General features: G+C 48.9%; 1 protein-coding gene across 3 annotated transcripts in view; it reads right to left on the bottom strand.

Moving 5' to 3' along the window:
* The window catches only part of E2F3 (E2F transcription factor 3), a 43,842-nt gene extending 37,590 nt beyond the window's left edge, over positions 1-6,252 (bottom strand). For 2 of the 3 annotated variants that reach the window (XM_054817951.1, XM_054817952.1), the window contains exon 1: positions 5,682-6,252. In XM_054817951.1, coding sequence (XP_054673926.1) covers positions 5,682-5,999 — 318 coding nt within the window. In that variant the 5' untranslated portion in view covers positions 6,000-6,252. Of the gene's footprint in view, positions 1-5,128; positions 5,222-5,681 lie in introns of those variants that run through there. The other variant, XM_054817955.1, reaches the window with a different exon arrangement.
* Positions 6,253-15,306: the final 9,054 nt, after the last annotated feature.

Below are 15,306 nucleotides of genomic sequence, written 5' to 3'. Positions count from 1 at the left end.
TCATACTTGAATCTACTAAGAACAGCTCACATCTTCATTTCTCACCCAGTTCCCCTCTTGGTGCTCTGGACAGGAGGGGTGGGCTGAATTCCCCTCCCACAGCCACACCAGACCTACTGGCCCCGCACAGGACAGGGGCTCCGAAGAGGAGAGGTGCCACTTTGTTTTCCTTTTTGCAACCTGTGCTTCGTAATGAGCTGTTCCCACAGCAGTGGGGCACACTCAGCCCCTCTGCCCCACACCTCCTGTTTTCCCACCCACGGCCAGGTTAAGCCCTTGTGAAACAAGCTGGCTCTGAAAGGGTCTCTGGCTCCTGCTAGGTCCACCATGTCTTCAAAACATCTTTTACAGCCACCAATCCTCCCCCCCCCAAAAAAAAACCCCTGCAACTAACAGACCTATTTATTTTCAAGAATCATGTGATTCTTTTATAAAAGGACACTTCTATTTTAATATTAATGACTTTCACCTCAGGAGAAATTAAGTGGTCTATCACTCTTCAGCATGGAGAAGACAACTGAAGACAGAAGATAATGTATCACAAACTGTTGAGAAACATATATGAGGAAATAATTTTCTCCTACCACAGTATCTAGGATCACCCAATGACACTATAGACAGCAAGTTCAAGAAAAAAAAAGCAGAAACAAAATTCTTTCTTCGTCCATACAAGATAACTAAATCATAGATAGAACTTGCTGCTACGTAAGGTCAGAACTACAACTAGATTCAAACACGGATTAGACTAAAATCACAGGCCATTGATAGCTATAAAACTCATTGTAACCCCTGACCAAGGAAGCGGTCTCTCAAAGCAAGTGGAAGAAGGGCTGTCCTGTGCAAGCCTTCTTGTGTTCCTTCCTCAAATGTTTGCCAGTTGTAGTCAGAGAAGTAGTAGGAGAAGCTTTCATCTTGCAAAATACAGCGGTTCCTAAGTTTAAAGATTTTTTTTTTAAATGCTCGCACATACTCACAAATGAGCACTGTAAAAATTAACAGAGCAGCACCAACATACCTGGGACAAAGTGAGGGGAAAGAAAATGCTTTTAATTGCTCAATCAGTTGAAGCAGCCTCTACAGAAGAATAAACTGGCCCTAAAGTGACCCACATTGGGCCATGTATGCCCAATACCTACTGCGTGTCAGACCCAATTGCTCACCAGACCCAGCTATTTTATCTTGTTACAGCAGCAGAAAACCAACACACCAGCACAGCTGGATGCTCCCCAAGCAGGGGAAAGAGCACTGCCAGGCCAGGGGTAGGGTGAAGGAAGTCCTACAGAGGAGATGGTGAGGGAGAAGCAAGCCTACTCCTTCCAACAACAGTAAAGCCTTTGAGTGGCTCAGCTGCTCATGGAAACCTGCCAGAAACCCTTATCACTGTGGGGAAAGAAAACTACCGTAGTTCTGGTGCAGACAGAGCCACACCAGCATAGCTAGACTCTGCATGAGGATAGCAAAGCCACCGTCAGCAAGCTACAGTGTACTGCTGTACATTTTTATTAGGATGCCTGCGCTTTCCACTAGATGCTTGTTGGCACAGTTAGGGCAATCAGAATTTATACCTCTTTGAACTCTCCTCAGACTGCTGTGCCAAAGGACCATGTGGTACCTCCTTGGGCTCAGCAGCAGTCTGTTGCTGGAGGAGATGGATTTAAACCAAAAACTCCCTTAAATGCTATTCAAAAAGCAAAGGCCCCAGACTCATGCTAGTTTGTGTTAATAGGAATGAATGCTATCAGGCAAAGAAACGTGAAATCAGCTCTGAATATGAAAACGCCTATGTCTTCTACACAGACAAAACTTTTTAGTCCTGCAAAAGAGAAGCTACTAGTTAGCTACCCAATTCTTTTATGCAACTTACAGGTTTTTCTCCCATACCTGTTCAGTATTTATGTCTTATTTGGCCTGCTCCATTACCTAACACCTAGGAGAAAGATTGTGCGTTACCCCATTTTTCTCCCCTTCCAGCTGTGACTTGCTGAGAAGGAGGGAGGAAGAGGTGCTTTCTAAACTACCAGAAAAGTGAGAGAGGTGCTAAGTATTCAGTTTGGAATTGTAAATCCTCCTGCCCTCTTCTGAAGTATGCCGAACCAGCCTCTCCACAGCTCATGTCATCTAAAGGCCACAGGAGTTCTCTAAAGATATTCTTGTTAAGAGGATTTAGCCCCTTTTAAAAAGGACTTAACATGTGGGTGGTGTCTCCATTTAAGCATTTTCTCATGGCTAAGAAAATGGCCCTCTTCTTAAAGGCTTATCTTTATAACCCAAAGACAGTAAGAAATTCTCCACTATTTGAATTAGAAACATTTTGAGCAGCTTGCTTTTATAGCAGCCCCATTTTTTAAGTACTAGGATTTGCAAATGGTAGTGACTTTCTCACACCAAGCGAGGAGACAACACCAGCAAGAAGCGTTTGGTGAGGCACCCCAAAAGCATAATTTCTCCCACATTTTCATGAGGAACTGAGTTGATTTGCAAGCTCGCTGCCACCAAAACGGCACAGTGTCACCCACCTCTGTGGCCCCTCCCTGGCCACCACCTTCCCTTGATGGTCCCTAGCACCTACCAGACCTCCCATTAGCTGGTTCAACCTGCCTGCACAGCAGAAAACCTTTATTTATTTTGGTCAGGGTTAGTTTTCCATCCTGGGAAGCCTGGGCTTCAAGAAAGGAAAAAGGGAAGCAGCACCAGCCCCCGGGCAGGGTACAGGAGGGCAGGGGAGGGTGCAGGACCACCTGCCCCTTGCAGCAGCACTCACCCCATCTCCGGAGACTCAGGTTTTCCCCAGGAGCTCAAGTTGACGGTTGCTTTACAAGGGTTAATTCTTCATTACCGCTTGTGTTTAAGCCATGGCAGGGGTTCAGATCTGCCCAGTAACACTATCTATTAACTCCACAGGAATCATGAAAAAACTCTTCAAGTTGAAAGGGCGGGCAGCCTGGGTAACAGCCCCCCAGAGCCTGGGCTCACCAGGCTACAAAAGCCCGGTTAGCAACCCTCAGCCACCGGAGCTGCCGTGACAGGCGGCGACAGAGCAAGAAAGAGGTTTCGGACAGCATCGAGACACCTGCTTGGGAGATGGAGGGGTGTGCAAACTCTCATCTCTCTGGAGCTGGAGCTGCCTGTTGTTATGGACTAGGCCACCTTTCAAGGCTTTTTCAGCACGGTTACACTTACACAACCATAGATAAAGTAACTACAAGTTCCCAAAGGGAAAGCAGCTTACTTCGGCAAAAGAAACTTTTTCATTTGCTGGTATAGTCAAACACCTCCCTGAACAGCCTAAACTATACTGCTGTACTGACTCTTTTCCAGTCATACCATAGTTTATATTTGGAAGTGATGGGTGGGTAGCCAGTGCAATTACATCTGCAAAGATAGAGAATTTTCATAACCCTAACCATGCAGGTGTGCTGGCCAAATTTTAGACTTATCCCTACAGTCTTTTGCATAGCAGGGCCTTGTTTTCAGCTGGGGGTCTCGGTCTCCATGTGCTACTTGCAACTCAACTAATCAAGAGCTAAATTTATATTGGTGCTGCTCGCCAGAGCTCGCTACTTCAACTACCCAGCATTTTCCTCACTCCTCTCACCAGATTCTCAAAACTGCTCAGCAAGGAGCCAACTGGGAAAATACCCTCAGTCTCCCAGTCCCAGAAAATCCTCTGCAAGTTTGGGGGAAAACTGGGTGGGAGCCAGAGAACTGCAAAGGGGCTGGATCATCTCCCTGCCAAGCAGTTTGCGGACCGGAAAGACGAGGCAGAGCACCAGGGTGCTTCAGCCCTACTGCCCAAAAAACAGGTCCACAGCAAACCAGCAGGGCTCCAAGAGGGGCACTGACATGAGCACAGCTGTCAGGGCAGAGCAGGATGCGCAGTCCCTTTCCTGGCACGTGCCATGGCTGGCTTATTGCCCTGGGAGGGTGCCAGCCCGAGCCTATAGATACTGCTGGCCTGACCACTCTCTTCCTCCTCCATCTCGTGTCTCTCCCCAAAGTAAACATGGGGGCTGAGGGTATACAACAAACTCACTCACAACTTGCGTGGGGACTTTTTTGCAGATGGAGCCCAAAATTACGTTCCTACTTCCAAATCTTTAAGGGGAGGAAGAAGCCTTCCTAGACTTTTACAGCCAGGAGTTTCTCCCATTAGAGAGGTGAACTCTATACCCCCAAAAAAACCATAAGCACTAAATTCAGATTTAATGGTCTTGTAGCACCCATTAGGAAGAAATTTTAGGAGTCTCCTATGACACCAACATCCCTCCCACAAAGCTGAAAAAGCCTGTGTAATTATTCTCCCAGAATCATCCCATTACATGTGGTCCTCTTTGTAGTCGCTTAACACCATCTTCTAGGAAGCAAACCTTATAGGACAGCCAAATATTTACAAAGCGGCTTGAACCAGCTTCCTTGACACCGATCACCGTTAGGATATGCTGAAGACTAGGAGCACCGAAAAAATCAATTATCTTTTATGGTGAACATGCTTTTTTAAAAAAAAACACAACACTTTGGACGGGATCTGACAAGCCTTGAAACTTCCATCACTACCTCAGCAACCAACACCTGCAAAAACCCATGCGAAAGGCAGCTCCTGCCATCCTCACTGCCTCCCAGCTGCACAAAGACACAAACGCTGCTCCCAAGCTCTTGCAAAAGCATTTCAGAATTAACAGCAGCATCCCATACCTGGACCATCAACGATTGAAGGGGGGGGGGGGGGCGGGCGGTGTTAAAACCCCTTGTGCCCGGGCAGGGGCGCACCGAGGCGGGAGGGGAAGAAGTGGGAGAGAGTTTAGCGATCCCACGCCGCCGGGCGGGGGTCGTGGACGTCGGGGGGGCTCACCTGCACGCCTCCGGCGTGCAGGTGAGCCCCCCCGACGTCCACGACCCCCGCCCGGCGGGGATGCCCCGCGCCCTCCCCCGCTCTCCAACTCGGCGGAGCCCACGAGGGCCAAGCGCGCACCCGAAAACAGCGAGGACAAAGAAAACCCCACGAGTGTGTGTGTGGGGGGGGGGAAGCGAAATATTTTTTTTTGGGGGGGTAGAAATTTGAAAGAGGGGGGACGGAAATTTTAAAGGGGGGGGGGAGTCGGTGCGCGCCGCCGCCCCACGAGTCACTGACCTGCTGCAGGGGCATTTCCGAGAGCGGCGGGGGCCGGGGTCGGCCGGCCGGCGGTCGGGCTGTCCCAGGCCAGAGGGAGGAGGAGGAGGAGGAGGAAGCGGCGTCCCCCTCCCCGCCCGCCCCGGCTCCCAGTCACAGCCGCGGCCTCCGCGCACGTGTGCCAGACGTCACCGGCGGCTCCGGGGGTGAAGCGGAGACACCGGCGGGGCACGGCCCGGCCCGGCCCCCCGCCCGGGGGGAAGCGGGGCCCTTCCCCGCCGCCGGCTTCTCGCTCCTTGCACCCGTGCGGCGGGACGTGGCGGGGGATATAATTTTTTCCCCCCTATTTTTTCTCTTTTTTTTTTTCCTTTTAAATAAGACCCAGCAGCGGGGGGTGGGAAGGAGGCAGGAAAGTTTATTGCAACAAAGCGCTGCCTCCGCCTTTCCTGCCCTCCCCCCCTCCCTCCCCTCGCCCGACCCCGGGCCCGGACGGCGGCGGGGAGAGGGCCTGCCTGGCACTGATCCCCCACCGTCCCCTTCACCCTCCCGCGGGGACGGGGGAAAAAAAAATTACCGGGGGGCGGCCTCCGCCTCCGCCGAGAGCGGGCTGCAGCAGCGCCGTCCTGCCGGCGGGTCCGTGGGGGGTGCAGTACAGCGAGCTGCCAGCGGGCTGGCCCCCATCCGCCGCCGGGGCAAAGGCACCGGGAGCCTGGGAAGCGGCGGCGGAGGAGGAGACAACACAGGGCGCCCCCGCCGCCGCGCCGGTGCTGCGGATCTGGATGAAGGTGCCGGCGGCAAAGCGGGCCGGGAAGCCGGCGGGGGCTGCTCTGGAGTCCGTGGACGGTGCGGGCGGCGGCGCTGCCGGGGCCGGCGGCTGGAGTCCCCTTCTCATCCTTCCCTCCGGGTCTGTCCCCGCAGCCGCGTCTCCTCCTCCCCCCGTCCCTCCCCCCCCGGCCTTCCCAGCTCCTTTCCTCCTCGATGCCGAGGCCCCGCGCAAAATACTGGGGGCTGCGGGTGCCGGGGGGGGCCCGGCTGCAGGATGCGGGGCGCCGGGGGGGGACGGAGGCGGCGGGGCGGGCAGATGCGGCGGATGGAGCGGGGCCGCTCCCGCTGTGTGGGGCCGGCTGGAAAATGGCTCCAGGAAGCGGCGGCTGCTGACAATGAATGAAGGGAAAGGAGACGGGTTACGCGCCAAGGGCCTCCCGCGAAACTCAGATTTCCCGCCCTCTTTTCAAACCAAATTTGCATGGCCCCGCCCCCGGGGCGCGCCCCGCCCGCCACGCCGCCTCATTGGCCTCCGCAGCCTTCCCCGCCATCCAACGGGGCGCCGCCTCCCCGCCCCTCTCCCTTCCCACTGGCCCGCCGCCGCCCGGCGCGGCCGCGATTTGCATGCCGCCCGCCGATTGGCTGCGGGGGCGAGGCTGGGGGATTCCCCCTCCGAGGAGCCGGGATCCCGGTTCGCCGGCTCCCTGACAGTGACAGCTGCGGCGGCGCCTGCCGCAACGTGCCCGCCGGAGGGGCCACCCCGCCGGGGGGTGGGGGGGTGGCCGGGAGCGCGTCCCGGCCCCGCCCCTCGGCGCCGCCCCGCCCCTCGGCGCGGCCGTGCAGGGCCCGCCGGGCTCCCGCTGGGGCGGCGCGGTGTGCGGCTCCGGGAGGGCGCTGACCCGGCCGGCATGCGGAAAGCCTGCCACTGCAGCCGCCGCCGCCGCTCCGGAGGGGCTGGGAGGTGGGTGCGGCGCCCCCGTTCCGCTGGGCCGGGTTCCCGCCCGGCACCTCTGCGGCTGGGAAGGGGTCACCTGAGTTCTCGCCCTGGTTTGCTCGGAAAGGCACCAGTCTGTGCAGCCGTTTAAAGGCGTCCTGGCGCGGGACTTCACGCTCCGGTAGCTGAAGAAGCACTTTCCGTCGTCTTCAAACCAGCCTAAGGCATTTCCTTTTTTTTTATTTTTTTTTCCCCACGAAAAGAGAACACCCACCACAATATTCCTTTCCGTTACAATCTGTATTACCTCCAAGAAGTAAAAGAGTGGAACTATGTCCACTCGCTGTTTCCACTTTCTGCGCAGCGTCTTCACTTCTTAAATGCCCCCTAAACTTAAATGCCCCCTCCGTTTATTAAATCCCCCCACCCTGCCCAGCACTCACTAGCCATGCCCAATTTTCCCCTGTTTTGTTTCCCCTTCCTGGCACCAGTGCTCCTAACAGACGTGCTGCCGCCTGCACATCCAGGCTGACGCTGCTGAATCGGGCAGATGCAGATCCCTTCCCTTGGTAACATTCCCCACTTCCAACGCCAGCAGGTACGCGAACAAATCGCCCCATCAAGTCTGCAACCCAGCTTATAGTTCCCTGGTCTGACCCTAGCTCAAACAGAGTGGATGCCTACAGTGTGATGCTGTTACACATAAAATGAGGGCATCTTCCATTCTGAGCATGTTTTCCATCAAAGGAGGAAATTCTGCTCCATTTGGCACTGGAGAGGCCTTGATTTAGCTACTGCATACAATTTTGGACACTGTACGATAGGGAAGATAGAGCCTAGAGACAATCCAGAGGAAAACAAGAACAATAAAGCATGGTCAGAAAAACACATCCTACTACAAAGGCTGGCTTTTGTTTTGTCAGGGTGAAAAGTAAGGGAATAGGACATGGTAGTGGTGATCTGATACACAAAGGTCACAAAGAGATTGCTCCTCCTCTGTAGGGAAGGTAATGGACTTTTTTAGCAATACTAGATTTAGTCTAGATAACCGGGGATCAATAGATGTTGAAGTGAGAAAACCCTGCAGTAGCCTACCCAGGGATACTGGAGGGTTTTGAATAGATGGGGAAGACTTCTTTTAGGGATGATGCAAGTTTGGGCTGACCATCCAGGACCTTTCCAAGTCTAAAAACCTTTCCAAGTCTTCATTATGGCCCTTCCAGCCCAAGCGGGAACAGGGCTTGGCTGAAAAATTTCATGTTCTTCTGCAGAACCATAGCATTGTTCAAAATTGTATCTAAATCTGCAGTTCTGCTACTGTGGACCACTCTTAAGGAGTCAGCCAGCAATGTCCAACTTTGTGCCCACGCACAGTGCAAAGCAGCTGAGAGCTGTGCTCAGCGTGCCTTGGCCATGGCAGGTATAGCAGCACCTTGCTGGCCAGGTGAGGTGGATCCTCAGCGAAAGCGGGGACAAACACAAATCTCTCCCTACCGCAGAGTTCGTCTTCAGTCTTCTGGAGCATCTTTTATGGGTTTCCTCTGCCATGGTCTCTGCTGTCTTCAGTTAACTACCCATCGTGGGAGGGCGTCCTACAGGAGGACTCGCTGCCTAGTAGCGGGAGAAGGTTACTAGGGCACATCTGAGGGCCAAAGTGGGGCAGAAGCTGAGGAGTAAGGACAGCAGGTGAAGGGGGAGGGAAAAGTTCAGACATAGAGAAATCTGCGGGCAAGTGGGCAGTAAGCTTGCTTATAGTTCAAAATAAAGATTTTTTTTTCCATGTATGAAATGGTAACACTATATTGCTTTTACATGTTCTAAAGGAAAGGGAATGGAAATAACAGTGAAGAACAGTAACCGTGGGCAGCTGTGAAAGAAGTAATAGGGACTCTTCAGGAAAGAGAGAAGAGGAAAAAAGGCATCTGGCAAACAATGTGGATAGAGATAACAGTATTAAAAAAAATAGGGAAAAAGGAAATAATCAAGGATCCTGCAAGATGAATAGCAGAAACTTGGGCCATGATGTTACATCATAGAATAGAAAAGCCATAAAGAAAGAAACAAGGTACAAAGTGACAACAGCAAAAATAGAGTCCTTAGAGCAGACCTTTAAAGCTAAAGACCAGAGAAAGACTAAAGTATAAAAAGAGCCATGTAGAAATAGCCAGGATCCCAGGAGCAGAAACAAAACACAGGCAAACAGAGGGAGCAAAAGAGGCAGTGCACAGGCTAAGGCACAGTACACTTCACAACTCACTTTCATATATCGGTTCTTTCATTATCTGAGTTTCTAGTAGCTCATTATTCCATAAAGGGCATAAGCCAAGCAGTTGAAAGAAAGTAAAGCTAAACTATTAACAGTTAAATATCCTATATTGTTTTTCATTGTGAAGGAAAAGGGTCTGGCTTAATGCATAAGAAAGGTTAGAAGTTTTCAAGAAACAAGCAAAACCCTGTTACACTCAGGACACTTTAACTGAACTGCAATAAATCCAGAAAGACAATATCTATTTTTACATAAGAAAAAGAATAGAAAAATAAAACCTTACCCCAGCAGGAGAAGAAACTCTGCCAGGCAGCATTTCCCTGCAACCAGATGTAAAAATCTAGTCCTAGAAATGCGCACAAGCCAAATGGGATGGCCAGGAGACACAGCCCGTATCCTCTGAATGGGAAGGTCGCATGTTCCTGTCTTCTGGAAGTGGAGTTGAGCTGCGACTGTGGTGAGGCTGGTGGACAAACTTCAAAGAAAAGCATGGGATTCATCTGAAAAGCACCTTTGCTGTCCATAAACTGGCTTGTGCAGAAAACACTGTGGGAGAAGAGGTGCATTTTGTTTTCTTTAAACACAATTCTGTAGCAGATACTTCAGTTTGCAGCGGGACCTGATAAACACATAATTCACTTGCTAGAGCTAATGGAAGGAACCTAAAGAAAGTGGAAAGTAAAACCTACATAAGAAGTGTACAGAGCGCTACATAAAACAAGCTAATTGCAGGCCCAAGAACCTCTGTTGGTCTATAAAAAACAAATTGCTGCCTACTGGGATGTCATCATCCAGGTATCTGTTGTAGAGAAAATACCCTGCAGAACTCAAAGGCTTAGGAGATACTATAATTAAGACTGATGTGCAGCTGTGATCTCTCTTTCCTTGTGAGTATGGTACTGTGCTACTATCCTTGTGAGTATGATCTTTATCTGTATGATGATAAGCAATTTTACCCACACACTGTCATTTAGGGAAAATGCTGCATTTGTCCTGAAGATGGATGGACCTGTGTAATGAGGATTGCTTTCTTTGGGATTCTGACTGTTGTTGCAGGTAGTGGAAACACCAATGGAGATTAAGCTTTGCCTTGATGTTAAAATGGTTAAAAGCTGCCCCGGAGACCTGGATTCTAATGTGACTTCTCCCACGAAGAATATTCTGGACAATGTAAAAATGAAGACTTCAAAAAAGTTCTTGAGTTAAAAAAAAGTCTCTAAGAAAGGTTTGAATAGTAATAGATAGTAAATAAATGTATAGCCCTGTATAGAAAATAGAAAATACTGAACAGCTACTTATTACATGAGACCTGCCCATCTTTCATACTGAAAGAAGAAATGTGCAGGAATAATGTTCACATAAAAAAGACTGCAGCATTATACATACATGCAAGGGACAGAACTGAGATTGTACAAAAAACCCCACTTTCCTAAATATTAACCTTTAAGAACTCCATTTCTTAAATTTTGGAGCTTGACATCACAAGCATCCAAGGAAGAGTCGAGAAGGGAGGGATGGGATTATGTGCTCGTGATCACACATATGGAACACAACTTGCATGAGAGCAAACGGACATCGGGAGGGAGTACTGAGAGTGGTGGGACACGTCCTTCCTGCTGTCACTGAAAGTGTGACATCCCATCATCCAGGACATTAAAGAAGATGTTAAACACTGTGGCCACCAGTATTGATCCCTACCAGACACCACTAATGACTGGCCTCCAGCTGGACTTTGTGCTGTTTATGAGAACCCTCTGGGCCTCACAGTTCAGCCAGTTTTCAGTTCACTTCACTGTCCACTTAACATAGCCCACACTTCATCCATTTGTCTATGAGGATGTTACAGGATACACTGTCAAAAGCCTTATTGAAGTCAAGATAAACATCAGGGATGTTTATCTTGAGGGAGCTGGCGGAAGCGCTCACCAAGCCACTTTGCATCATTTACCAGCAGTCCTGGCTAACTGGGGAGGTCCCGGTTGACTGGAAGTTAGCAGATGTGATGCCCATCTACAAGAAGGGCCAGAAGGAGGATTTGGGGAACTACAGGCCTGTCAGTCTGACCTCAGTGCCGGGGAAGGTTATGGAGAAGATCATCTTGAGTGCCATCATGCAGCACATACAGGACAACCAGGCGATCAGGCCCAGTCAGCATGGGTTTATGAAAGGCAGATCCTGCATGACTAACCTCATCTCCTTCTATCACCAGGTGACTCGCTTAGTGGATGAGGGAAAAGCTGTGGGTGTTGTCTACCTAGACTTTAGTAAAGCCTTTGACACCATTTCCCACAGCATTCTCCTGGAGCATCTGGATGCTCATGGCTTGGACGGGCATACACTTCGCTGGGTAAAAACTGGCTGGATGGCCTGGCCCAAAGAGTTGTGGTGAATGGAGTTAAATGCAGCTGGTGGCCAGCCACAAGTGGTGTTCCCCAATATTGGGGCTAGTCCTCTGATATCTTTATCAATGATCTGGCTGAGGGGATTGAGTACGCCCTCAGTCAGTTTGCAGACACCAAGTTGTGTGGGAGCAATGATCTGCTTGAGAGTAGGAAGGATCTACAAAGGGATCTGGACAGGCTGGATCAATGGGCCGAGGCCAATGGTATGAAGTTCAACAAGGCTCAGTGCTGGGTCCTGCACTTGGGTCACAACAACCCCATGCAATGCTACAGGTTTGGGGAAGAGTGGCTGGAAAGCTGCCCAGCGGAAAAGGACCTGGGGATGTTAGTCAATAGCTGGTTCAGTGTGAGCCAGCAGTGTGCCCAGGTGGCCAAGGCGGCCAACAGCATCATGGCTTGTATCAGAAACAGTGTGGCAAGCAGGACTAGGGAAGTGATCATCCCCCTGTACTCAGCACTGGTGAGGCCGCACATCGAGTACTGTGTTCAGGTTTGGGCCCCTCACTACAAGAAAGACATTGAGGTGCTGGAGCGTGTCCAAAGAAGGGCAAAACGAAGCTGGTGAAGGGTCTAGAGCGCAAGTGTTATGAGGAGCAGCTGAGGGAACTGGGGTTATTTAGCCTGGAGAAAAGGCTGAGGGGAGACCTTATTGCTCTCTACAACTGCCTGAAAGGAGGTTGTAGCCAGGTGGGTGTCCGTCTCTTCTCCCAAATAACAAGCAATAGGACAAGAGGAAATGGCCTCAAGTTGCACCATGGGAGGTTTAGATTGGATATTAGGAAAAAATTTTTCACTGAAAGGGATGTCAAGCATTGGAACAGGCTGCCCAGGGGAGTGGTTGAGTCACCGTCCCTGGAGATATTTAAAAGAGGTGTAGATGTGGGACTTAGGGACATGGTTTAGTGGTGGACTTGGCAGTGCTAGGTTAACGGTTGGACTTGATGATCTTAAAGGTCTTTTCCAGCCTAAACAATTGTATGATTCTATGACTATCCACTGCTCTCCTCTCATCCATTGAACCAGTCAATCTCAGTGTAGAAGGCTATCAAGTTTTTCAAGCATATCTTTGTCTTCATAAATCCAAGACGAGTGCTCGCAATCACCTTCCTGTCCTTCATGTGCTTGGAACTGATTTCCAGGATAATTTGTTCCATCACTTTCTCAGGGGTTGAGGTGAGGCTGACAGATCTGTAGTTCCCCAATCCTCCTTCTTGCCTTTCTTGAAGACAGGATTGACATTTGCTTTCTTCTAATCATCAGGAACCTCTCCCAGTCACCATGACCTTCCACAGATTATCAAGAGTGGCCTTGCAGTGATGTTGGCCAGCTCCCTTAGCATCATCCCATCAGGTCCCATGAACCTGTGTATTTCCAGTTTGTTTAAATGTTCCCCAGTTTGATCCTCTTCTACCTAGGGTAAATCCTCCTTTCTGTAGACCTTCCCATGCATCTCACAGGAACCTGAGATTCCTGAAGGCAAATCTTACCTGTAAAGACTGAGGCAAGGAAGGCATTCAGTACCTCAGGCTTTTGCATGTCCTTTGTCACCAAGTCCCTTTCCCCATTCAGCAGTGGGCCCACATTTTCCCTCATCTTCCTTTTGCTGTTGATGTACCTAGAGAAGCTCTTCTTGCCTTTCACATCCCTCTCCAGATTCAACTTCAGGTGAGCTTTGGCTGTCCTAACACCATCCACGCAAGCTTGGACAGCATCTCCATATTATTGCTGGGTCACTTGTCCCTGCTTCCACCTCTTACGTGCTTTCTTCTTACATGTGAGCTCCTTGTTAATCTATGCCAGCCTCTTGCTGCCTTTCCTTGATTTCCGCTTATTGGGGTGGACCGACCTTTAGTGTGGAGGAGGTCATCCCTGAAAAGCAGGGATCTGCTGATCTTCTGGTCTCCTCTTCCCTCCAGGACAATCTCCCATGGGGTTCTTTCAGGCAGATACCTGAAAAAGCCAAAGTCTGCTCTTTTCCAGTCTGGGTTATGATCCTTCTTTTTGCCTTGCTCCCTCCACTCATGATTGCCGTCTTAGGATGACATCTTCTGAAGCAGCTACTTAGCATTAGTGAATCTCTGCTAAGCAATTGCAAACTGTGATGTTTAGTGAGTTTGACCTTTCAGAAAAAAATAATTTTCAGAAAAATTGTATTAGAGCTATCCTTGACCAAATTTCAAGGCTTTGCTTCAAATAAAAGCTTGCCAGATTTTTTAAAGACAGCTTGTGTTCCTTTGCCATATTTCTCAAGTAGTTTAACAGTTCTGGCCAAAAATGTCAGGTTGAGGCCATAATCTTTGTGAAATTTCAGACCAAACAATTTAGCTTTTAGAAGGCAACAGATGATTGAAAAACTCAGAATGAGAAATGCTGGATAACCTTAAATATAGGCATGCCTACCCTCCCAGAGAATAATAAATAGGCATCCCTTCTGGAGAGCAATTTCAGCATAAACATGATGGAGCTGCAGTAAAGTAATAGCAGATTCTGCTTTTGTGCAGGGGGCTAGATATTTGGGACATTACTGGAAATAATCTTATAAGATTCCACAACCTTTGAACACAGTTTGTGTCATTAGACCCTTTTTCCTCTTAGTTGGAACTCAGAGTTAAAAACAAATGTCCAATTAACCAACTAAAAAAAAATGAACCCTTGTGAAGTAAATGCCTAAAACCTGGGCAAATTCATTAACCACATTTACATTTATAAAATTTACAGGGATTATAATGATATTTTCTAGGATAGAGACTAAATTTAAAAAAAAAAACAACAACAAAAGAAACAACCAAAAACCAAAACCCCAGAGAAATGAAACTAAACAAACCAAACTGACTTCCTTATTCTGTAATTTCTACTAAGAAGGTGATCTGAGAATGTAGGAGTGAAATGACTCCTATGAGCAGCATGTGATCTAGTTACTGGGTGTATTTACTTAACAGTTTCTAGAAACATTTACAGGACTATCATCCCTTAATTTTTAAAAGGCATCAACCCTGAAATGTCACTTTGCCGTAAAAAAAACAATTAGACATGGGCACAACCTTTTTTACCAATGAGCCACCCTCCCATTTCAGTGGTTTCAGGGAAAGCAGCAGACCACCTAACTAGAGCAAGGGCGTACAGTAACACAGCATCTTTTGGTAGGATCTCCTCATATCTATGTAACAGCCATTAATCCTAATTATCAAAAGAACTTTGTGGTGGAGAAATTATCGCTTGGTTCATATGAGTTTATTTTTCAGGGTTAATGATTTTTATAGGTTTTTTAACTGTTGGCAAGGTCATCACAGTCTGTTGATATTCCATAAGAATCTCAATTCTTTGCATATAGTCATGTATTTATGTTAAAAAACTTCCTGTATACATTCATAAACTTGTCAATGTCTTCCATTTCTATACTTCACTACCTACATACATTGGTAAACATATAATTTTTATTTGCAGCAAATGATACGAAAATACAACAAAAATCATGCATGCATTATAAATTCTGTATGTCAGCATAGTTCTGCTCTAGGGAGGATTTTAGTGAGGAACGTCGAGTCTGACTATCTGCTTGAGGAGATGGAAGGGTGCTACGCCCCTATCATGGAAAGGCAGAAACATATACTTGACCTTATGCAGGCTAGTTATCACGAGGTGACTTTAAGTGTCTGTGTATTGCAGGATTAGGGGATCAGCTACGTGCTAGGCTGTTGATTCTTCTGTTGCAACTTTCTGCCTTTCCTTTTGTGGCATTACAGCACACCTCACAGTTCTCACCCTCTGAGAACATGTCCCAGTGCAAGGGGTTTCACCAGGAGGGAAAAGAAACGTGGGGTCTATTCCTCTA

This window comes from Grus americana, chromosome 2 (assembly GCF_028858705.1).
Source record: "Grus americana isolate bGruAme1 chromosome 2, bGruAme1.mat, whole genome shotgun sequence".
Classification (NCBI taxonomy): Eukaryota; Metazoa; Chordata; class Aves; order Gruiformes; family Gruidae; genus Grus; species Grus americana.
Note: the sequence above shows the minus strand (reverse complement) of the source record. Positions and strands in the feature narration are given on the sequence as shown.